Source organism: Oncorhynchus mykiss, chromosome 6 (genome assembly GCF_057628025.1).
Source record: "Oncorhynchus mykiss isolate SJ-2025 chromosome 6, ASM5762802v1, whole genome shotgun sequence".
Taxonomy (NCBI): Eukaryota; Metazoa; Chordata; class Actinopteri; order Salmoniformes; family Salmonidae; genus Oncorhynchus; species Oncorhynchus mykiss.
Genome location: NC_143027.1, coordinates 11,639,724 through 11,665,102, shown reverse-complemented (window position 1 = coordinate 11,665,102; position 25,379 = coordinate 11,639,724). Strand labels below are relative to the sequence as shown.

General features: G+C 46.2%; 1 protein-coding gene across 23 annotated transcripts in view; it reads right to left on the bottom strand.

The window, feature by feature from the left end:
- The window catches only part of dmxl1 (Dmx like 1), a 55,219-nt gene that overhangs the window by 11,578 nt on the left and 18,262 nt on the right, over nt 1–25,379 (bottom strand). For 2 of the 23 annotated variants that reach the window (XM_036979401.2, XM_036979402.2), the window contains exons 13-35: nt 21,242–21,929; nt 21,018–21,139; nt 20,816–20,905; nt 20,152–20,251; nt 19,923–20,042; nt 19,586–19,807; nt 17,372–19,075; nt 17,098–17,208; nt 16,643–16,812; nt 14,556–14,653; nt 14,283–14,448; nt 13,732–14,008; nt 12,609–13,624; nt 9,047–9,238; nt 7,806–7,882; nt 6,491–6,612; nt 5,499–5,750; nt 5,008–5,195; nt 3,140–3,291; nt 2,957–3,042; nt 2,528–2,729; nt 957–1,074; nt 536–598 (exon numbers count right to left, since the gene is read on the bottom strand). In XM_036979401.2, coding sequence (XP_036835296.2) covers nt 536–598; nt 957–1,074; nt 2,528–2,729; nt 2,957–3,042; nt 3,140–3,291; nt 5,008–5,195; nt 5,499–5,750; nt 6,491–6,612; nt 7,806–7,882; nt 9,047–9,238; nt 12,609–13,624; nt 13,732–14,008; nt 14,283–14,448; nt 14,556–14,653; nt 16,643–16,812; nt 17,098–17,208; nt 17,372–19,075; nt 19,586–19,807; nt 19,923–20,042; nt 20,152–20,251; nt 20,816–20,905; nt 21,018–21,139; nt 21,242–21,929 — 6,336 coding nt within the window. Of the gene's footprint in view, nt 1–535; nt 676–956; nt 1,075–2,527; nt 2,730–2,956; nt 3,043–3,139; nt 3,292–5,007; nt 5,196–5,498; nt 5,751–6,490; nt 6,613–7,805; nt 7,883–9,046; nt 9,239–12,608; nt 13,625–13,731; nt 14,009–14,282; nt 14,449–14,555; nt 14,654–16,642; nt 16,813–17,097; nt 17,209–17,371; nt 19,076–19,585; nt 19,808–19,922; nt 20,043–20,151; nt 20,252–20,815; nt 20,906–21,017; nt 21,140–21,241; nt 21,930–25,379 lie in introns of all 23 variants that reach the window. The other 21 variants (XM_090236973.1, XM_090236974.1, XR_016496508.1 and 18 more) reach the window with 20 other exon arrangements.

The window sequence follows — 25,379 nt, the reverse complement described above, 5'->3', positions numbered from 1 at the left end:
GTGAAGGCAAAGCAGCCAACAAGTGCTTAACATTTGAGGGAACTGCTTCAAACATTCCAGGTGAAGCTGGTTGTGCCTAGAGTGTGCAAAGCTGTCATCAAGGCAAAGGGTGGCTATATAAAATATATTTTGATTTAACACTTTTTTGGTTCCTCCATGAGTCCATATGTGTTATTTCATAGTTCTGATATCGTCACTACTATTCTACAACGTAGAAAATAGTAAAAATAAAGAAAAACCCTTGAATGAGTAGGTGTGCCCAAATGTTTGACTGTTTTTTTCTACATTGTAGAACAATAGTGAAGATATCAAAACTATGACCGTGTTTTTATGAATTTCATGATATAATCTTGAAGTCAAGTTAAAAACAGAAAACGCAGACATGGAAGTGGACGCGGAAATAGATGACATTTTCCCAGCGTAAAACACAGGTGGCAATTAAAAACAGGAAAAAAACTGAAATGATTTTACTGGTCAATGAGCATGATAATTACAACCCATAAACCCCCACCACCAAAATTATCCAAAGCAGTACCTGGTTACAGCTAGGCTCCTCCATCCCTGAACATTTGTCATTTTCATTGAGGTCCTCAACCGACTTAATTATTTGAGAAGCCCCCAAGACATCAGACAAAACAATGTGATGAATCATGCAGAGTCAACAGGAAACACAATCTAGAATTAGACGGTTAATTATCAGGGTTTAAGAACAATAGTATTCACCAGAAATCCACAAAGTAAAAAGGCAATTAGGATATAAATACAGGAACCATGCACAACAAAAGCACAAATGTCAACAGGGATAGAAAAAGTTAATGACGCTCTCTGGGACTAGAAATTATGTTTTAGGTATTATTCAATGGGATATGTTATTTAGTGACAGTATGCAATGTGTCAGTGCTCAGACTGCTCAGCTGTCTGCATGCGGTGGGTGGGTGAAGTGGAGCGGTAGCTACCTCGTTTTGGTTTCGTTTCTTGGTGAAAATATTGCGGATGAACGTTTCCTGCACCTCTTCCTGTTTGACCAGGTACTGCCACAGCCTCTTCACAGGCAGAGCAGAGTGGTGACTGGACCTGTAGCCACACAACACTCCCCTCGGTTATACAGCTCACTTACAAAAAGGCATTTATGACGTTGTGTGGATCATATCAGTGTGTACCGAAAACCTACATTTACAGCAGTGGTCACTAACCTTTTCGGAGTCAAGATCACTTTCGATGTCAAAAAGCAAGCCTAGATCTGACACTCAGATGTATTTAGAAAAGGACTTGTAATGCGCATATGCAACATTAACTTAATAAAAACAGCTCTGTAGGAAAGTTTTGTGCAGTAGGACTGATACATTATCACAGCATATTGACTATGCTTGGCCTGCCAATATTGTTCTTCTCAGACCATATTATATTTTAAAACTATCTTTTATAACAAATTAGATAATTTGTTGTATCAGTTGGGAGGCACAGCTGAGAATAAATTGAAATAATTAGCTTTTTTATTTTACTGGACTGATGTTCAGTCTCAGTGGTGGGAGAGAGAAGCAGAGGGTCCATCCCTCACTGTCCTCTCTTTTTCTCTGGTGAAACTGACCAGAGAGAGGAGACACTGTCTTCCTCCTGACGGCCCAACTAGAGACACGCCACATTATTTCTGTCTCATGCACAAATTCATGTTGTTCCTATGACCAGAGAAAGTGAAATATCCCTTGATATTAAAATATACACGACGAGCTGCTAATGAAACAAATACTGGCCTATCGATACACTTGGCTACTCATGTACTGCAGCTGCAGTGCTGGTTGTAGCGTGAGTGGAAGAAGCGAGAAACACGTTTTATGTTTTGTAAAAGTGCTGAATAAAAACAATGTTAACAGTGTTGAATAAAAACGTAAACACGAAGTCACTTATAAAAACAGCAGCTCTTTGCTGTATTGTCTGACAGTCTCTCTCTGGTCGTGGTTTTAAAAGTTATGAGATCTCACGTAAGCTAGTATCAAACTCTACTGTTGGGTCGTGAAAGCTGTAGGCATGGTATTTTGAGCTATCCGACTGGCCAGAGCAGTAGGCACACTTGATTTAGCTCTCCTGGTCCATCTGGTAGGCGGAGTTTGTCCCTTCAGACAACTGAAATGGTTCAAAATGGGAACACTTCGCCTACCTAGCGCAGAGGGCCTCTGAATCAAGTGCACCTACCATCAACCTCGCAAGACGAATAGAACAAAAAAAATAGCGCGCAAGGCTTTGGGGACCAGCATCGTTGGCTTTTCTACAGAAATGCGCCCTGATGATCGACTAGGAATGCGCCCTGATGATCGACTAGGAATGCGCCCTGATGATCGACTAGGAATGCGCCCTGATGATCGACTAGGAATGCGCCCTGATGATCGACTAGGAATGCGCCCTGATGATCGACTAGGAATGCGCCCTTATGATCAACCAGTCGAATGCAATTGACCGGTTGGTGACCACTGATTTACAGAATGTTATGGCAAACATATGAACATACAGAGAATTCCTGTTTGGCACTCACCTGAAAGGTGTGTTGGAGGGCTCAAACAGGGCTTTGTGTCTGAGGATGGCGGGGCCTGAGGCAGCCGTCTCGTCCAGAGGGTGTGTGGAGATGTACTTGGAGGGCGGCCCCCCGAAGATCTCCAGCCTCTTCAGCAATACCTGCTCCCAACGCTGGAGGGTCTTCAGCACCGCGTGACACAGAGGAGAGCCCACAGGTAGATCTAAGAGAAACACACAAACACTAGGTGACATTAACAACAGAATATTCAGAGGCGTGAGACTTCACAAAAAGGGCAGGCAGTTATCTAAAAGAGAGTCTGGTTCAATATCACAAAATCCCTCTCTTAGTTTGGACTTCACAAGCACTAATGCTTCCAACTAAAATTGTCTCCACAAATAGACATTAGTCCAGTGGTTGTGAAGGCTAGTTGTCGTTAGTGTACGGTACCTAGTAGGTCGTGTCCTGCCATAGGGTAGAATGACTTCAGGCTGCCTAGGACCAGCTGGACCATGGCCAGGCGCATCAGACACCAACTGGACACACACACACACACATCACCATTGTTATGTCTAACCATCACTGACAAGAGTAATGTCCATTTGCTTTGATAGTGCTGCCCACCGACTGTACCTGTAGGAGTTGGGATTGGAATGTTCTCGGCTAGGAGAGTTGGGGTCAAAGTCTCCAAACTCGTCTTCATCATCATCATCATCCTCGTCCTGACTGCCCTGGCTCTCCTCCGAGTCGTACTCCACCCTGCTCTCTGACGGAGGGAGGAAAGGCTGTGGGAGGAGGAGGAGAAAACACTATAAACACAGACATACAGTTGAAGTCGGAGGTTTCCATACACCTTAGCCAAGTACATTTAAAAACTCAGTTTTTCACAATTCCTGACATTTAATCCTAGTAAAAATTCCTTAGGTCAGTTAGGATCACCACTTTATTTTAAGAATGTGAAATGTAAGAATAATAGTAGAGTGATTTATTTCAGCTTTTATTTCTGTCATCACATTCCCAGCGGGTCAGAAGTTCACATACACTCAATTAGTATTTGGTAGCATTGCCTTTAAATTATTTAACTTGGATCAAACATTTTGGGTAGCCTTCCACAAGCTTCCCACAATAAATGGGTGAATTTTGGCCCATTCCTCCTGACAGAGCTGGTGTAACCGAGTCAGGTTTGTAGGCCTCCTTGCTCGCACACACTTTTTCAGTTCTGCCCATAATTTTTTCTATAGGATTGAGGTTTGGGCTTTGTGATGGCCACTCCAATAAACTTGACTTTGTGTCCTTTTGCCCAAACTTTGGGAGGATGCTTGGGATCATTGTCCATTTGGAAGACCCATTTGCGACCAAGCTTTAACTTTAACTTCCTGATGCCTTGAGATGTTGCTTCAATATATCCATAATATTTTCCTCCCACATGATGCCATCTATTTTGTGAAGTGCACCAGTCCCTCCTGCAGCAATGCACCCCTACAACATGATGCTGCCACCCCTGTGCTTCCCGGTTGGGATGGTGTTCGTCGGCTTGTAAGCCTCTCTCTTTTTCCTCCAAACATAACGATGGTCATGATAGCCAAAGAGTTCTACTTTTGTTTCATCAGACCAGAGGACATTTCTCCAAAAAGTACGATCTTTGTCCCCATGTGCAGTTACAAACCGTAGTCTGGCTTTTTTTATAGCGGTTTTGGAGCAGTGGCTTCATCCTTTCTGCACGGCCTTTCAGGTTATGTCGATATAGGACTTGTTTTACTGTGGATATAGATACTTTTGTACCCGTTTCCTCCAGCATCTTCACAAGGTCCTTTGCTGTTTTTCTGGGATTTATCTTCACTTTTCACACCAAAGTACGTTAATCTCTAGGAGACAGAACGCATCTCCTTCCTGAGCGGATGATGGCTGCGTGGTCCCATAGTGTTTATATTTGTGTACTATTATTTTTACAGATGAACATGGTACCTTCAGGCGTTTGGAAATTGCTCCCATGGATGAACCAGACTTGTGGAGGTCTACAATTTCTTTCTGAGGTCTTGGCTGATTTCTTTAGATTTTCCCATGATGTCAAGCAAAGAGGCACTGGGTTTGAAGGTAGGCCTTGAAATACATCCACAAGTACACCTCCAATTGACTCAAATGATGTCATTGAGTCTATCATAAGCTTCTAAAGCCATTACATTATTTTCTGGAATTTTCCAAGCTGTTTAAAGGCACAGTCAACTTAGTGTATGTAAACCTCTGACCCACTGGAATTGTGATACAGTGAATTATAAGTGAAATAATCTGTCTGTAAACAACCGACTTGCCAAAACTATAGTTTGTTAACAAGAAATTTGTGGAGTGGTTGAAAAACTAGCTTTAAATAACTCCAACCTAAGTGTATGTAAACTTCTGACTTCAACTGTACATACATGTTAGAATGAGCTGAATGACTGGGTATTTCAGAGGGGCATGGTTTAAGTGAACTATGAACCTGGAAGTGTACACTACTACGGTACCTTTGCGATAAAGTAGTCCCAGATGCTGAGCTCCGGGGGGACAAAGTGCTCTTTGAAGATGGAGGTCTCTTGCTCCACCACAGGGCTGGTTGGGCTGGGGGTCTCTGGCCCCTCTCTGGAGGCACTGCGTGGCGACGACGACAGCAGCTTGAAGCGCCTGGGCTTCCTATCGAACTCCTCACTGGCTGCTGAGACAACCACACACATGCTATATTTATTGGACATACTGGACTTGCCATTTTTCAAGGTAGTGCGTAAAACTGATATAATATTACGGATAATATTGAGACGAACAAGAGCTGCAGTGTGTGTAGACTGTTGTTCCAGCCCAGCTGTAATACGCCTGATTCAACCAATCACAATCTTCAACAGATCTTTGAGTCAGGGGTGAAGGCTGCCCACGCGGCTCCGAGTTGCCTACCCTTGCGTTACAGTTACATCAGCCTCTACATCTGACGAGCACACACACACACACACACACACACACACACCTGGAGGTGACTTGGCCTTACTGGGCTTCTCTGTGATGGGGGTACGTGCCCCCCCTCCGAAAACAGCCACCCACAGCTTGCTGTTGAGCGGGTGGGCCACGATGCGGAACAGCTCGTTGCTGGAGTGGGTGGCCAGGCCGTGCACAAACAGGCTGAGGAAGACGGCCGTCAGGATCTCACACAATAACACGGCCAGGCCTGGCTGGCTCTCCTCACCAGCAGAGTTCAACAGGCGGATCAGGGTACTGATACCTGACACACAGAGACCGTGAGGGAGTGAGAGTGAATGAATTGACTAGAATTAAAGAATCACTTTATTCAAAAAAACATTATTTCAGTATGTTGTTCATTAGTCCACTGTTGATATAGTCCCAACAAATGTTTTTTTAGATGGAGCACTTTTACTGATGTAAAAGGCATCACACTTTTTTGCTTTTTAATGAAAGAACAAAATACTAATTAACAAAATATTAACTAATTGTAATTAACAAAATACTAATGAACAAAATACAAAAATGTGTTTGTGTTTAAAGTGATCCTTTAAAAGTTGTATGTTTAGGACTGTGGTGTTAAAGGGGCAAACTGCAATTGCTACATACATTTGACTTCTACATTAATACTATGTACCCATTGATTCTTGAAGAAAATTACTTAGAAATGCTTCATAAGATTAGTTCAACAATCGTAACCCATCAGAACCCAAAATATATTTAAAAAAAGATTCCAATGTTTGTAAACAAATACTATTGCCTCAAGCCACGGTTAAAACTGCCATTTTGATCTCATGGATGGTCAGTCCTTGCATCCCATAGCTGTCTATGAATTTGAGAGTGGTTACATTTGTCCAGACCCATCCCTCAGCGGGGTCTACACTTTGTTATTGTTTGAACTGCAGATTGCCCCTTTAATGTAGCAATCAAGCAATGGTTCTCCAAACAGGGTACAATTTCTGTGAAATTAAGTGAAAACTGGTGGAAGTAAAGTGGGATTACCTGGCCACTGTGCTGGGTGGGTGTTGGGCAGTACAGTCTCCTCCATGCTCACAGTGCGTACCGGGTGGTGCTGGAAGGAGAGGATACTCTGGTACACTATCCCAGTGAACTGGTTCACATGGCTGGGAGGAGAGAAAGACAAGGAAGTACACCCACTCAGTCATTTAGCAAGAAGGAAGGGGATGTTCCATTAAACAAGGGATTATCAACCAGGGGAAATAGCGACGTGTACATAGGCCTATATGGAGCGGACTGTAAATGTTTTAACTTCTCTGAATCCAGAGAACGGCAGACCCATTTAACACACAAAACACTAATACACTGCTGTGGCTCCTCATCCTCTGGTTACAATAAAGAATTCAGGAGATCTATAGATGAAGCGCAGAAGTGTATTCTGACATCAAAGAGCCTTCTCTAGATATTTAATGAGTTGGGAGGCAGCACAGAGTTCCATCTCTCACAGGGGGGATATATAGCTCTCTCAACATGATGGTTCTATTTCAGTATACTGACGGGTATATTAGAGTGCATTGTATATCTACTAAGTCCTCTATTAAGCTTGCATGAAAGAGCTGATTCCTGTCACATAACACAGAATTGAGTTACAGGAAGTGTACAGGCTAAATCTGCAATATTAGAACATAAAGTGCTTCTTTAGTGGACAGAGCAGGTTGAAAAGGACCGTGAAACTGCAACATAAAAAGCCAGCGTTCGAAGCCTTTCACATGTTCGCCAGATGGAATCACCTACCATGAGTTGAATTCAGAGTCAACGTTTCGACAGACCTCTAGCACGACTGCGGCGTGGGTTTTCATTAGCATAACAAAAGGAGAGTGTTGAATTAGAAAAAGCTAATTTAGTCGGACTGCACCGCTTCATTCTCCACACGAGAGGGGGAACTGTTGGGCACGGCTCAAAACAAAGTCCTTACTCATTTACAGATCTGTGAGCTTTGAAATGCCAAGGTCAGGCGGAGGGCCGGGCGCAGTCACGTGATTCCTATTTTAAGGTCATTCAACTATTAGATGAGACAAAGAAAAAAGCCTATTCTCTACTTTTTAACATCATACACTTTTCTCCTTGTAGTAGTACAGCTGTTAGAGAATCAAAAAAACAGGACAAGGTTTTAATGCTCATTATCACATACATTATCATACACTGACAGGCAGATTCTCTAAATCAGATGCATGGTGCAGTTGAAATGTCTGAACTGTTGCCTAATGTGCATTTCCCAGCATGCTGTTGGTTGTGAGCTGTTCTAGCACAGAGATCAGGAGCACAGATCAAAGTTGGCGGCGTTAGGATTCAGACTAACCTGTGGTTGTGGCCGTCGCAGAGACACTGGTATATGCAGGCGGACAGCGAGGCTGCCAGTGTGTGCATCACATAGATCTGGGAGAGCAGGAGGTATGAGACACATTAGGAGCAGCAGAACAGCACCATCATCAACTCACCTTATATTACCAGTGATATCCATCTATCACAAAACCCCCTCTGTAAACACTTCTGATAAGATATGACCCCTGTCAAATTCACAGCACATTACCGCCCCTGTCAAGTTCACAGCACAATACCGCCCCTGTCAAGTTCACAGCACATTACCGCCCCTGTCAAGTTCACAGCACATTACCGCCCCTGTCAAGTTCACAGCACATTACCGCCCCTGTCAAGTTCACAGCACATTACCGCCCCTGTCAAGTTCACAGCACAATACCGCTCCTGTCAAGTTCACAGCACATTACCGCCCCTGTCAAGTTCACAGCACAATACCGCCCCTGTCAAGTTCACAGCACATTACCGCCCCTGTCAAGTTCACAGCACATTCCCGCCCCTGTCAAGTTCACAGCACATTACCGCCCCTGTCAAGTTTACAGCACATTACCGCCCCTGTCAAGTTTACAGCACATTACCGCCCCTGTCAAGTTCACAGCACATTACCGCCCCTGTCAAGTTCACAGCACATTACCGCCCCTGTCAAGTTTACAGCACATTACCGCCCCTGTCAAGTTCACAGCACATTACCGCCCCTGTCAAGTTCACAGCACATTACCGCCCCTGTCAAGTTCACAGCACATTACCGCCCCTGTCAAGTTCACAGCACATTACCGCCCCTGTCAAGTTCACAGCACATTACCGCCCCTGTCAAGTTCACAGCACAATACCGCCCCTGTCAAGTTCACAGCACAATACCGCCCCTGTCAAGTTCACAGCACATTACCGCCCCTGTCAAGTTCACAGCACAATACCGCCCCTGTCAAGTTCACAGCACATTACCGCCCCTGTCAAGTTCACAGCACAATACCGCCCCTGTCAAGTTCACAGCACATTACCGCCCGTGTCAAGTTCACAGCACATTACCGCCCCTGTCAAGTTCACAGCACATTACCGCCCGTGTCAAGTTCACAGCACATTACCGCCCCTGTCAAGTTCACAGCACATTACCGCCCCCACATCCACCCCGCACAACCAACACAAGTACCACTTTGATCCTCAACATGCTCTTTGTTTGAAGTACACAGCATGACGATAGCCTTGGCTGGTGCACGTGTGTCTGACCTCGTTGTTGACGACGTCTGGGTGTGGCGGGGAGTCCAGTGCGTTGATGGTGTGCAGGATGTCGTGGGTGAGGTTAGTCAGATGGACGATGGGGTTGGCCACAACTGTCTTGGCACTGGCAGTGCAGGCCAGCAGAAGAGGAATGGAGGCGTGGTGCAGGTAGGGGGCGACGGCTGACTGGACACCATCATCCTGTGGACATAGAGTAGCGTGGCGTGAAATGTGGCTCCAAGACTAACAGACAAAATACATAAACAACTGAACTGGATCTGTCTGCACTAACTCTGTGTGTGTGCTGAGCCATATGGCAGACTGAGCATCTACCACTATAACATTATTTTTGACCCCCCCCACTTTTTATCTGAAATTATCATCACCAACTAAGTAACTTCTCATATAATGTTTTGAGCTAGTAATGTCAATATTTATCTTTAGAAATGAGCTATGACATACATAGACAATTTATGTAATGCAGCTTTGGATTTCACCCTTCTCAAAAACAGGGAATTTCACCCCATTTGGAACTTAAGAGAGCCGCTCTCTTCTCCCGTTCTGACCAGGGCATCTTGCAAAATCGCTGTCCTTGTTATGAAATTTCATCTTTACCCTGTTCAGTTAAAAATGACCAAATGTACTGATTGTTTGAAGCAGAACTAGCAGAAATATTTTGTATAGTGAACCTGGCAATCGAAAAGCCCCAATCATCAGTTAAATGTGCAATCAGCAGCAAGATGAGAGTTGTGTCCACGATGGTAGACTACACAGCCATGCTGGTAAAACACCATTTTCTACAGCGCATTTGGTAACAATGACATGTCCCTAAAGCCTATGATTTATTATTGCAAAAGCCATTTTCCAAACATCTGAATGCTGAAGGTGCGGGGCAGATATAGCCTACACATATTGAAGCAGGGATGGGGGACGGCCTACTTCTCGTTGGAGCGAGAAGCTGATTCTCCTGCACTGTGCGCAGTTATCTGAATTTTAGATCAATGTCAAACGCAGTTACGGGTATAAAAGTAGGCTGAAGGAGAGGACGCATCAACTCAGTCACAACATGAGGTATTTTCGTAATAAGGCAGGGAAAAAAAGGAACAAAACACGTCAACGAACAGCCGAGTCGGTTATATTACCGATTAATGCTTTACTTGGATCCGTTTGGGATCCGCGGACCGATGCATTCGCATCTTAAACATCTCAACCAGTAAACGATGCGTATCGGCAGATTGTTACATCCCTAAAAAAAAATACTGCTACAGAATTGCATCCTGGCTACTATTCTGCGGTTCACTCATCAGATCAGATGCTTTGATGTCAAACTTAAAGTAAGTCATCTCAGACAGAGGCGTTACTGTCATGTGGTATGACAGGAGCATCTGATGTTCCAAACGCTCCAGAGGAGAGCAGTGTTTGTGTGTTCCTGGTGTTGGAGACTCGATGCTCGTCTCCCTATAAGTAGGACGAGACGTCAGAAGAGAATTGGAATCAGTCTTGTCTGTCAGACAGCCAGCCACTCACTACAGAAGTCACTGATTCTAACCATCAGCAAAACCCCAGCCCGGCAAACGAGAGGCTGAAACAAAATGGCAAGCTCCGCTTTCTTTGCTTCAGTTTTTGTGTTGCCCTTCCTTCGTATCCCTCAGAGAACTCGCTGTCAAGTACTGAAATGCAAGAGCCTTTTTCTTAGTCTTGTTTACAACAAAGATACTTTTTTGTTAGAAGAGTTTTAATACTGCACTGAACAAAAATATATATAAACGCAATGTGTAAAGTGTTGGTCCCATGTTTTGTTAGATGAAATAAAGTATCAAAGAAATGGTTAATACGCACAACAAGCTAATTTCTCTCAGATTTTGTCCACAAATTTGTTTACATCCCTGTTAGTGAGCATTTCTCATTTGCCAAGTTAATCCATACACCTGACAGGTGTGGTATATCAATAATCTGATTAAACAGCATGATCATTACACAGGTGCACCTTGTGCTGGGGGACAATAAAAGGCCACTCTAAAATGTACAGTTTTGTCACACAACACAATGCCACAGATGTCTTGAGGGAGCGTGCAATTGGCATTCTGACTGCAAGAATATCCACCAGAGCTGTTGCCGAATAATTTAATATTAATTTCTCTACCATAAGTCGCCTCCAATGTTGTTTTAGATAATTTATCAGGAGGTCCAACCGGCCTCACAACCGCAGACCACGTGTATGGCGTTGTGTGGGTGAGTGGTTTGCTGATGTCAACATTGTGAACAGAGTGCCCCATGGTCGCGATGGGGTTATGGTATGGGCAGGCATTAGCTACGGACAATGAACACAAATGCATTTTATCGACGGCAATTTTAATGCAAAGAGATACTGTGACAAGATCCTGAGGCCCATAGTCGTGCCATTCATCCACCGCCATCACCTCATGTTTCAGCATGATAATGCACAGCCCCATATTGCAAGGAACTGTACAGAATTCCTGGAAGCAGAAAATGTCCCAGTTCTTCCATGGCCTGCATACTAACCGGACATGTTATCAATTGGGCATGTTTGGGATGCTCTGGATTGATGTGTACGACAGCGTGTTCCAGTTCCCGCCAATATCCAGAAACTTTGCACAGCCATTGAAGAGGAGTGGGACAACATTCCACAGGCCACAATCAACAACCTGAGAAACTATGCGAAGGAGATGTTGTGCTGCATGATGCAAATGGTGGTCACACCTGATACTGACTGGTTTTCTGATCCACTATTTTTAAGGTATCTGTGACCAACAGATGCATATCTGTATTCCCAGTCATGTGAAATCCATGGATTAATTGATTTCAATTGCCTGATTTCCTTATATGAACTGTAACTCAGTAAAATCTTTGAAATTGTTGCACGCTGCGTTTATATTTCTGTTCAGTATAATTATAAAACTGGGTGGTTGGAGCCCTGCATGCTGATTGGCTGAAAGCCGTGGTATATCAGACAGTATACCACAGGTAAGGCAACATGTAATTACGTTGGTAACCAGTTTATAATAGCAATAAGTCACCTCTGGGGTTTGTGATGTGGCCAATATAGCTATGATCCTTATTGATGTCACTTGTTAAATCCACTTCAATCAGTGTAGATGAAAGGGAGGACAGAGGCTAAAGAAGGATTTTTGAGCCTTGAGACATGGATTGTGTATGTGTGCCATTCAGAGGGTGGGCAAGGAAAAATATGTAGGTTTCTATAGGGTATGGTAGTAGGTTCCCAGGCATACTGGTTTGAGTCAAGAACTGCAACGCTGCTGGGTTTTTCACGCTTAACAGTTTCCCGTGTTTATCAAGAATGGTCCACCACCCAAAGGACATCCAGCCAACTTGACACAACTGTGGGAAGCATTGGAGTCAACATAGGCCAGCATCCCTGTGGAACACCTTGTAGAGTCCATGCCCTGACGAATTGAGGCTGTTCTGAAGGCAAAAGGGGGTGCTAATGTTCCTAATGTTTTTTACACAGTATATATGGCTATTGCATCCATTTGTTACTAATTTTAATAAGATTGACAACATACAGTGTGTGTGTTAGTGTGTGCTGTACCTGTTGGGACTCCTGAAGCAGCAGGATGAGTTCCATGCGCACTGAGGCCAGGCCTCCTCCGTGGGAGCCGTGCAAGCTGCAGTAGCTGAGGAACATGCGCAGGAGAGGCTGGTTGCTCTGGAGCCAGTGTCTGCGGGTGCGCTGAGCCTCACCAGGGTGGGCCTGGGCCTCCTCCTCTCCACCCGGCCCTGCCATTCCCAGGGCCAGCTCTGGCAGGCAGGGCTTGTAGCTGCAGCACCTCTGCAGGGCCACCACCTCCCTCTCCAGCCACTGGCACAGCTGGTAGCGGAGCTTCCCCCCATCCAGCTCGTAACCCGTGGACAGAGTCCGCAGCTCCGTGGTCAGGATCTTTAGGCAGGCGCTGAATTTGAGTTGAGCGGCCAGGATGTCCTCAGAGGGCATGAGGAAGTCACCCTCGTCCAGCAGCGTCTCCGTCAATGGAGAGATGGCGTCTTGAAAGACGCTACTGGTGTTGTCGGCACTCTTCATGACCAAGCCCTGTGGTTCGTCGTCGTCCTCCTCCTCTTCCTCCTCCTTGTCGCTGTCCCATTTCAACTCCAGGGCTTCATCCTGAACCGACACAGAGGGCTGGCCCCAGTCAAAACTCAGCACAGAGTCCGATTGGCTATTGGACAAGCTGTCTGACACAGACTCGAAGCCGTTCAACGCGGGCTGAGACCAGTCCAAAACTGACGCCTGTTCCTTTTTCGTCTCGCTCAGGTCGGGGTTGGTGGTATCGTCCTGGGGGAGCTTGGATCTTTTGACGACTTTGGGCATTTTGGAGAGGACCTCCAGGGCCAGCATGGGGCAGCCGGCCTGCAGGTGAGCGTAGGCTGCGGTGAAGAACAGCCTCCTCTCCACCAGGCTGATTGAGTTTGCCATGCGACCCTCCGCTGTCAGACCCACCCTGGTCTTCTCAGACGAGCCAAAATGGCGGCGCAGCAGTAAGGGATGTGTGCGGAGGTAGGTGTAGAAGTTGAAGACCTCCGGGCTACAGAGGGACGTGGACGAGGTACCTGCAAATCACAGCTCTGTCATTTCCCCAGGCATTCACATCGTCAATTTATCTTTCAATTATCAAACGTCAAATCTAAGAAGGGAAAAAGCATCGTTCTCTTACTACTACCTGGTTGAGTTGTGTGGCCAGCCTGAGTGGAGGACGCTAGGTTTGGGGCAGCAGGCTGCTCCAACAGAGTATCCAGGGCCCGGCTGTAGTCCTCCAGTACCCAGTAGGCCGTGCTACGCAGGAAAGGGTCCTGGTGGGCGGGGAGCTGGCGGTCTTGGCCCAGCACGTGCCTCTGCAGGATGCGTTTGTAGGTGGAGGACGTCTCAAACTCGGACTCATAGAGCCGGGAGATCACCAGGGCCAGCTGCAGGTCCTGCATCTTCTCCAGGCAAACCTGTACAAGGCAGGCCAAACCTCATCCAACAGTGTTGAAAGCATTTGCAGTAGCAACACAGAAAAATACCTCACAGGAATATCAAATAAGGTCACCTCTACCCTTTGCATGGCCAGATGTAATTTGTATAAATGCTCAAAGATACAACTTTGTATTTAATTATATATATTTTTTAAAGAGAGAGCTACCTCTCTCCTGAAAATCATTGTCTGAAAAAGGTGGACCTCATATCTACTGTAGTTGCTGACAGCAAAATTAGGACATTTTTTTTAACCTCCACAGCGTCCTTGAGGGAGCCTGCCAAAAGAAAGAAGGCTGCAGAGTGCTGGAAGCGCTGCTTCCCCAGCAGAGAGAAGGCGTTCTTCAAGGCAGCCCTCCTCCACCTTTCCTCACCGAAGTTGTTGCTGAAGAATGTAGTCATTTTAGCATTCTTCTGAGACCTTGATGGAACAACACACGTTGGCATTAGACTGTAATGTGAAATAATTGTTTCAATCTTTTCAGGGGATATGGGAAATTATATTCAAGAACTTCTCAAAGACGTTACCTGTACAGTCCCCAGACCACCGCTTTCTTTTTCATAGCGAGATAGAAGATGGCGGCGTCCAGAGGATCGTTCTGCCTTTGAAAAGATGCTTTTGCGACCTGATGAATAACGGAGGTAGAAAAACACATTTGTATATAGGTTATTCCACATTCTCTGATTTATATTACTGAATTCTGTGTTGCAGCAAAATCTGACTCTGTTCTCCTTTTGTATTTCAAAGGCAACCAATAACTCTTATCTATCCATCTATCCACACACGTTCAAAAGTTAGGGGTCACTTAGAAATGTCTATTTATTTAAAAGAAAAGCACATTTTTTGTCCATTAAAATAACGGCAGATTTTTAATGGTATCTACATAGGCACATTATCCGCAACCATCACTCCTGTGTTCCAATGGCACGTTGTGTTAGCTAATCCAAGTTTATAATTTTAAAAGGCTAATTGATCATTAGAAAACCCTTTTGCTATTATGTTAGCACAGCTGGAAACTGTTGTCCTGATTAAAGAAGCAATTACAACTGGCCTTCTTTAGACTAGTGGGTTCGATTACAGGCTCAAAATGGCCAGAAACAAGGAACGTTCTGAAACTCGTCAGTCTATTCTTGTTCTGAAAAATTAAGGCTATTCCATGCGAGAAATTGCCAAGAAACTGAAGATCTCGTACAACGCTGTGTACTACTCCCTTCACAGAACAGTGCAAACTGGCTCTAACCAGAATAGAATGAGGAGTGGGAGGCCCCGGTGCACAACTGAGCAAGAGGACAATTACATTGTGTCTAGTTTGAGAAACAGACCCCTCAGAAGTCCTCAACTGTCAGCTTCATTAAATAGTGCCAGCAAAACACCAGTCTCAATGTCAACAGTGAAGAGGTGACTCCGGGATGCTAGCTTTCTAGGCAGTCTCTCCAGAGATGTTCAATCAGGTTCAAGTCCGGGCTCTGGCTGGGCCACTCAAGGACATTCAGAGACTTGTCCCGAAGCTACTCCTGCATTGTCTTGGCTGTGTGCCAAGACAATGCCGTTGTCCTGTTTGAAGGTGAACCTTCACCCCAGTCTGAGGTCCTGAGTGCTCTGGAGCAGGTTTTTATCAAGGATCTCTGTACGCTCTGTGCTCCGTTCCCTCGATCCTGACTATTCTCCCAGTCCCTGCCGCTGAAAAACATCCCCACAGCATGATGCTGTCACCACCATAATTCACCCTAGGGATGGTGCCAGGTTTCCTCCAGACATGACGCTTGGCATTCAGGCCAAATCTTTGTTTCATCAGACCAGAGAATCTTGCTTCTCATGGGCTGAGAGTCCTTTAGATGCCTTTTGACAAACTCCAAGCGGGCTGTCATGTGCCTTAAAGGCCTGATTGGTGGAGTGCTGCAGAGATGGTTGTCCTTCTGGAAGGTTACCCCATCTCCACAGAGTTACTCTGGAGCTGTGTCAGTGTGACCATTGGGTTCTTGGTCACCTCCCTAACCAAGGCCTTTCTCCCCCGATTGCTCAGTTTGGTCGGACGGCCAGTTCTAATAAGAGTCCTGGTGGTTCCAAACTTCTTCCATTTAAAAATGATGGAGGCCACTGTGTTCTCGGGGGACCTTCAATGCTGTAGAAATTTTTGGTACCCTTACCCAGATCTGTGCCTTGACACAATCCTGTCTCGGAGCTCTACGGACAATTCCTTCGACCTCATGGCTTGGTTTTTGCTCTGACATGCACTATCAACTGTGGGACCTTATATAAACAGGTGTGTGCCTTTCCAAATCAATTGAATTTACCACAGGTGGACTCCAAATTTTGAGTCTCATAGCAAAGGGTCTGAGTACTGATGGAAATGTCATATTTCAGTATGACATTTTTTATAAATACGCAAACATTTAAAAAAAAACATTTTGCTTTATGGGGTATTGTGTGTAGATTGATGTATTATTCTTTTTTTAAAAATACATTTTAGAATAAGGTTGTAACATAACAAAATGTGGAAAAAGTCAAGGGGTCTGAATACTTGCCGAATGCACTGTATGTATGCATGCATGTATATATTTATTTAAAGGGAGGAAAAATGATCGCAATAGGTATATGGGACACATGGGCTCACTTTTTCTATACACCTTCGGAGTTTATTGGTGCTCCTGAGCCACCAGCCCATGCCCATGGCGCGGAGCTCGGGCCAGGTGGGGTCTCCTTTCTGCAAGGCAGGTAACATGTGGAGCAGCTCGTCCTCAGCCTCGGAGTGGAAGGCCCAGGCGTAGTGACAGGTGGACAGACCTGGAGGACCAAACACAGGTTGTCAAGACAATCAAACGTCACACTAGTCTACACAGCACCAGGCTGGAGGAACTAGAGTTGTTTGACTATGTAATAATATGTTAATTTACCCACATTGATTTAATTTATATGTATTTTTTTACAAAAATAAATAGGCTAATCAGCATAGGTCAGCCATGCAGGAATTAAACCCACAAGTCTAGTGTTGCAACAAGAATCATGTTCTAGCCATCTGAACCTCAGTGGGCTGCTGTGCTCAGTTGTGTTGAGTTCAGCCCTGCCTACCTTGGCGAAGCAGCTGAGCGCGATGGGCAGGAGGCAGGGTGGTCAGCAGGAACGTATGGAGCCTCACAGCCAACAGGAACTTCAGACCGCACTCATCCAAAGTTTCTCCACCTAGTCAATGGAAAGAACATGACCATCTGCAGTACTCCTCACAGGCCTTCTACTAGAATAAAACAAATACACCCCCTTTGTTCATAGTAGTCCATTGAACAACATTTTGTAAGGAGAAGGACTATTAAGGACAGTTTGTGTTGGGTTAAACGAGATACAGTACCTTTACCCCTGCTCTGGCTCTCCCGGATGTCAGTGCTTGTGGTGGCGATGGTGTCAGCCAGGGCCATGAGGGACATCTGCTCCATGCGGGTCAGGCCCGGCAGGCTGGAGTGGAGCAGGTGGCTGGACAGAACCTGGGCGTGCTCTGGCCCAAAGAATGTGGGGCTATATTGAGACAGGTCTATGACCTTAGCACCGCCGTCCTCCTGGTCGCTGTCCATATGCTCCAGGTCGTCCACACCCACCCCGCTGCTCTGGAAGAGCTCATCGTAGGCGTCCGTCTGACTGGACCCGTGGCCACTGTCTCCACTCAAGCTGGCCACCTTGTCCTTGGGCTTGGGGGAGCAGTCCTCGTCGGCCGCCAGCAGCGCGTACAGGGGCAGGGGAGGGATGGAGTCAATCTCTGTGTAGTCCGAGCTCTCGCCCTTGCTGAAGAGCTTGGGGTCTCTGGAAGTGCTGCCGCCGGCGCTGATGGTGCGCGAGCGGAGACGCTTGTCTTGGTTGGTGCCGTTGTCTTTGAGGGCCACAATCTCCCCGGCAATGCATTTGACGAGGTGGGAGAGGATGGCCTTGGCCCGCCGGACCTTCCCCAGGTCCATGAGCTCCAGCAGCTGTACCGGGTGGTACTGGGGCAGTGTGGGGAACAGGTGGTGTGCCGCCTCAAACAGCCCGTAGTCCTCCATCTCCGCAGGCAGGTCGTACACTGTCCTCTTCCCACTCAGCTTCTGGGCCAGGCTGGTCATGGACCTGGTCAAGCTCTTCTTGGGAGGAACGGGGTTCAGGCCCTCCTCATGGCTCTGTTTCATTGCAGCCAGGAGAGATGACACGCTGCCCATGTCTGTGGTGGTGGTGTTCGAGGCAGTGGACTTGGCCAGGGCCGGGGGCTGCCACTGGGAGTACACGTGCATCTCACAGTCCATGCCCACCACCAGGATGCCGTCTCTCACCCAGGACAGGGAGACGGGGATGGGCAGGGAGCCTTCCACGGAGGAGACCAGGTCCACGGAGCGCAGGAGGACCAGGCGGGAAGAGCTCTGCTCCCTGGGGCCCTCAGACAGGCCCAGTTCAGGAGGTTTGCCAGAGAGCAGGCCATACATGTAGAGTTTGGAACCAATCCCCACAGTAAGAATGTGGGAGCCGTCCTCCCTGGAGACCCAGTCCAGGTGGACCAGACTCTTACCAGAGGTCCCCAGGCAGTCGTCATTGGGCAGATAGATGTCCAGGTTATTATTCTCCACATTCAGGTCCTTGACGCCACTCTCCATGTTATTGTTGTTGTTACCAGTGGGAGTGGAGGCATCCAGGACGAGGGTCTGCTCTAGCACCCAGTGGGAGCCACCTGTGGACTCACACTGGAATAACCCTACATGGACCAGTGGTTCCCTGACACCCTGCTGAGGGTTAGGGCTCAGGTGGTTAGGGCTCAGGTGAGGGCTAGGGTTGTGTCGGTAGGCCACTGCAATGCGGCTGGTGTGACAACAGCTGACCGTGACTGGTCTGCCTGACACGGTCACGGCACTGCTGTTGCCCAGCCCCTCCTCCACCAATAGAGGCCATTCCTCCCAGGTGTACGTCAGTTCATTGGTGTCTGGCTCCACTGCAGCCACCCTGCACCTCCAGAACCTCACCCTCCCGTCTGAACAGGAAGTGGCCAGGAGATAGGGAGCGCCACCTGCCGGCTGCAGGGAGGACGCGCTCAGATGACCTGGAACAAGAACAATCATTGGTTAGTTTAGCCATACTTCCTGGGTAGGCTTGTACACTTGTGGCGGCAGGTAGCCTAGTGGTTAGAGCGTGGGCCAGTAACCGAAAGGATGGTGGATCGAATCCCCGAGCTGACAAGGTAAAAATCTGTCTTCTGCTCCTGAACGAGGCACTTTTCCAAGGCCGTCATTGTCAATAAGAATTTATTCTTAACTGACTTGCCTAGTTAAGTTTTTTTTAAGACACAAACTCAATACAATTGACTTAAGCTATATCTATACTGAAATATAACAGTTTGATGCCAGCAAAGTAACAAAGATGCATCCACCCCCCAAAACCGTTCCAAACAAAGGGCTGTTAATGATCTCTTATCCAATTTCAGTTGAACTGGTTCCATTCTATAGAATTAGCCAACTTTGTGAGTTGATTACATTCCTGTGGAAGAACAAACAGGATTGTCCCATTATACAGGAGAGGAGGGCAGTGTGACTGTGGTTCAGTTCCCTCTCACCTGCTGAGGGCGTGACGCTGATCACCTCAACACCATCTGGAAGAGCTAGCTCCTGGCTGTACAACCTGTGAGTGGCCAGGGTGAGGCGACTGGCACTCTGCAGGTTGGACGTGCAAGGCTTGTTCTTCTGGGCCGAGGGGGAGCTGAACGTCTCAAAGCTAAAGGAGCTGTTCATTGGCGACGAGGTCATATTCTCCTTCTCAGGCGGAGCGCCGGTCTCGTCTGTAAAGACACATAAAAACAAATATGTTTTTTTAGAGCCAGGTTAAAGCTGGCTGGCTGGCACACAATGCCTAACAATGCTGTAACATAGAAATGGATCCTTGAGGTCACACACCCATAGTGATTTGGCCAGCTGCCAGTTGCAGGTGCCACATATGCAGGAAAGACCTGCCAGTCTGGGTGAACTCTACCACCACCAGGAAGAAGCGGGCGGAGAAGCCTGGCTGGCTGGAGGCTGCAGGAGCAAAAACAAAACACACACAAGGACACGTACATCACACTGAATGAGATGGCCTGGAGAGTAAAGTGAAGGTTATATTAGTGAGTGTCTCCCCTAATCCTACCAGTCTCTATAGCGGGAGCTTCCTGAGTGGCTTCTCTCCGCTCACTGCCCAGAATCAGATCCTCTTCAAACACATGCAGCAGCTGAGTCTCCTTTCCCTGCTGCAGAACACACATTTTGCAGTTATATTTTTTGTGATTTAGCAAGACGCTATAGCGACTTATAGTAGTGAGTGCATACATTTTTATACTTTTTCAGTTGGTAGAGCACCATGCTCTACCAACTGAGCTAGACAGGACACACAATAGGACAGGATATTCTTTGTCACCGAGGGGAAAAGTGTCTTGAACAATTAAAGAGTGTGCTCATGCTTCCATACATAAATACATAGAATCTAACCATGCATAATCATCATGCATACACACACACAAAAAAGTGAATTATTTCATGCCAAGGTCAGGCTGTGACAAGGTCAGGCTGTGACCGCATGATTTAAGGCCTACTGGCTAGGCTACAGTGTAAAACACCTATGGCATGGCTGACTTTTTCATTAAGATGGCAAGAAGCCTATTAAACAATGTGTTAAATAGAATTCAGTCATGTATTGAATATTGGATTGCGCTTACTATGCCTAGCAAACCCCAATCATGGTGCTGAAAAAGGTCAGTGAAAATCTGTGTGCACTCAATAGAACATATTTCCTTCTTCCATAAACGTATACTTACGAAGTCAGTAATGGCATCTAGCTCGATGATACAACCTGGTTTAGCAGTCGATTGCTGGCTGATGATGTTAAAAACTTTCCCGACATATTTCTGAGACAAAGTAAAAAAAAATATATATATATATATTTGTAAATGTTTAAGATATCGAGAATAGTGAGGGTAAATAAAAATTATGTTGATCTGAGATATCAAAAAGACTTACTGAAATATCTGGGTTGGAGAGCTCACTGAGTAGTTTCTTGGCTTCAATAACAGCCTGATAAAGCCTCAGCGAGTGACCGTCACTGGCCACGAAGCAGGCACTGGGAGAGTTGCAGTAGACACCTGCAGTAGAGAAGAAAACTATTGCAACAAGCCATCTGCTGACATATATTGTAGCTACCAGAGTTTTCAAAGGTAAATCCCACTGACGGTCTCCTTCCTTACCAAGGCAGTTGCTGGGGATAAGTGTGGGCAGCCAGGCTACATTGGAGAAGGCGGAGGAGTGGAGAGAGTTGATCCTGGCCAGCTCAGACACCCCTCCAGAGAAGGACAGAGGTCCCACTGGATCCACCCTCCACAGAATGAGCTCGCTGTAGATGGCGTTGGGGTCCTGCGACACAGCGCCCAGGGACACCCGGCTGGGCCCGCCCCCAAAGGGTTGAGAAAGGGTGGTCGAGGGGGCGGGGACACTGTCCACGTCGGGGGTGCGCAGAGCATTGTGGTGTGAGGTGGTGAGCAACAGGGGCAGCAGGGAGTGGCAGGCCAGGTCGTTGAGGTGGAAGCGGTGGCCGCAGTAGCGTGACTTGTGGGACACGCTGAGCACAGTGGAGAAGGCCGACTCCTCTGCGAAGCTGACTGCCCACTGGTTGAGGGAGCCATCGGAGTGCGTGGAGATCATGAGCACGTTGGGGGTGAAGATGCTGAGGCGGAGGCTGCTGGAGTAGGAGGTCGCCTTGCTCTGGCCGTAGGGAATCAGCACCGACGAGGAATGTGGCAGGCCGGCAGGCCGCTGGCGGCCATGTTGGATGGCTAGGTCCACGTTCTTGTTACAGGCGTACATGACCACGCTGCGGCTCAGGGAGTTGGCGTCACCCGTGGGGAAGGCCACAGGAATCCGGGACACAAAGGACACCTGTCACGGGACAACGGAGACATGATTGGTCAGTTGGTGCTGCTTCACTTCTTCACCCAAGATAATTAGCATATTATTATGCATTACGCTTTCTGACATTTTTTATCAAATGAAGGCAGCCAGCCCTAATAAACCTGGATGTCATTGAGATTCCATCAGCAGCGTTGACTGCCGGATCAAAAGAGGCCCAACCATTATACTGCAGATAAACGCATTTCCAATTTCAAATCATGTCAGACTTAATTATAATATAATTAACACAGTGTCAGTGAGAATCCATTAAAATGTAAGCTGTACAACGCAACTGTCAAAATGATTAGTTTCTTGGAGACAGCTAATGTTGTTTTCAACTAGTGCACGTTGATTTATGTTAATATTCCACGTATTAAAAGACGCAAAAAAGATACGAAAATGAAATCAGTCAGACCACATAACACAGTGCCTACAGAAAGTATTCATACCCCTTGACTTATTCCACATTTCGTTGTATTACAGCCCGAATTCAAAATGGGTTAAATCAAATCTGTTCTCACCCATCTCCACACAATATGACAAAGTGAAAACACTTTTTTATTTTTTATGTTTGCACATTTGTTGAAAATTAAATACAGAAATATCTCATTTACATAAATATTCACACCCCTTTTGACCCCTTTGCTGACACTCCAAATTGAGCTCAGGTGCATCCGATTTCCTTAGATCATCCTTGAGATGTCACTACAACTTGATTTGAGTCCAGTTGTGGCCAATTCAATTGTTTGGACATGATTTAGAAAGAAACACACCTGTCTATATAACATTTCCAACAGTTGACAGTGCATTACAGAGCAGTGCATTTGTTGTCTGAAGAAATAGCCTTGAATTTTAAATCTTGTCTCATACAATCATTGGTTCCTGTAGATGCTGGGTAGAGATATGAAGGGAAGACCGTCATGACCCCCTTTTCAGACCTTTTGTCAGAACGCCCAGAATATGTTCTATAAGTTAAGATAGGAGACGGTGCCAGTCACATACAGGAACCAACCCTATGAACCATGCCTGTGAAGTTTGTTTGTATAGCCATAAATAAGAGAACTAACGGGACTGCCCCGACAGAGCTCCTGGCAGACTTCAGACTGGTACTTTAGGTACTGAGTGTCCCTGTGTTGGATTTCCACAACAATCTGGAGTCAACGAAACAGGATGATGATTCTGCCTGTGGAGCATTCTAGTGAGGGTCTGCGAGGAAACCGGTGGGGCATTTTATGAAACGTGAGGGAAATTCCCGTCTGACCAAAAGATGAGGACCCGCCCAGACCCATACTGCGAGCTGCCCAGGAGGAGACACATCTGCAAATAATTGAGGGACAGAGTTTTTCGACCTATAACCTTAGTGAGGGGGTTCCATCCACCACTGCCCATCGTAACCTGGGACTACTAGTAATAGCACGGGGTGTTGTTTTATATCTATAGGAAGGAGAAGTCTAGAGGCATTTCTGTGAATTGTCCATGTGATCTGGGACCACTGTACCATAGTTTCTGGGAGGCTAGAGAACCGTTGAAGATACATATGGTGCACAGGATGCAGATGGGGTGGTGTGGATATAAATACCTAAATTGTTTGATAACGTTATATAGGGATTCTGTGTGATGTGAAGATATAGGATGAGAGAATACTAAACTGAGCAACAACAAAAAAACATCCTCACTGTCAATTGCTTTTATTTTTCAGCAAACTTAACATGTGTAAATATTTGTATGAACATAACAAGATTCAAGAACAGACAAACTGAACAAGTTCCACAGAAATGTGACTAAAATAATTTGAATAATGTGTCCCTGAACAAAGGGGGGTGTCAAAAGTAACAGTCAGTATCTGCTGACACCAGCTGCATTAAGTACTGCAGTGCGTCGACTTTGATATATTATCGAATATATATTTTAAAAACAACCTGAGGATTGATTATAAAAAACGTTTGACATGTTTCTGTGGGCATTATGGATATTATTTGGAATATACGTCTGCGTTGTCGTGACCGCTCTTTCCTGTGGATTTCTGAACATAACGCGACAAACAAACGGAGGTATTTTGGGTATAAAATAATCTTTATGGAACAAAAGGAACACTGTATATCCAATTTATTATTTTATTGCAGTGGTCACCAACCGGAATTCCTAGTCGATTACCACACATTTAAAAACATTTTTTTAACCCTTTTCTCCCCAATTTCATGGTAGTTACAGTCTTGTCCATCGCTGCAACTCCTGTACGGACTTGGGGGAGGCAAAGGTCGAGTGCTGTGCGTCCCCCGAAAACAAGACCCTGCCAAGCCGCATTGCTTCTTGACATACTGCTCGCTTAACCAGGAAGCCTGGCGACCGTGTCAGCATGCATGCGCCCGGCCTGCCACAGAAGTCACTAGAGCGCGATGGGACAAGGACATCCAGGCTGGCCAAACCCTCCCCGGACTACGCTGGGCCAATTGTGCGCCGCCTCATGGGTCTCCCGTTCGGGGCCGGCTGCAACACAGCCCGGGATCGAACCCAGCTGCGCCACTCGGGAGGCCTCACCACACATTTCTGTAGAAAAGCCAACGATAAAGTCTTGCGCTTCTTTTTTTTTTGTATTGCGCCGTTGGCGGAAGGTGCCCTTGATTCAGAAGCCCTGTGCACCGGTTAGGCAAAGTGTTCCCGTTCTGAACCATTTCAATTGCCTGAAAATATTTAAGAATCTGCCTACCCAGCTGACTAGAAGATCTGTGGCTAAATCGAGTACATCTACTGCGCTGGCCAATCGGATAGCTCCAAATCACCATGCCTATAGCTTCCATGACCCCGGCCACAGTAAACTTTGATATTAATCTACATTAGATTTCATAATTTTATAAAAGACCAGAGAGAATGTCAAAGAATTCCCGCAAAGAGCTGCTGTTTTTTGTTTCTCTTTTATTCAACACCATTACAAAACATAAAAACATCTCTACTTCCACTCGCTCTACAATGAACGAGTAGCTAAGTGTATCAATAGCCCGGTGTTCTTTATTATTAGCAGCTCGTTGAGTCTATTTTAATATCAAGGAATTTCACTTTCTCTGGTCATAGTAACAACATGAATTTGTGTATGATTTGGATGCGGTGCGACTCGAATTTAGCCGTCAGGTGGAAGACTGCGTCCCCTCTCTATGGTCCCTCCGCTGAGACTAATATATAGTGTTCAAAACAACTGGGAACTCGGAAATCTCAGACTTCAGTGGGTTCAACACAACTAGGAACTCTGGAGAAAAAAAACAAGATCCGACTTGGAAGAATCTTATTGAATGGTCATCCAACTCGGAATTCAAAGTCGGAAACTCGGGCATCTTTCCAGAGCTCAGACCTGAAGATCACTCACATCATGATTTGATGTTCTTTTTTCACAGTTGTCTTGAAAGCACCATGACCATCAGATGCAGGTACCATCAGTCCAGTAAA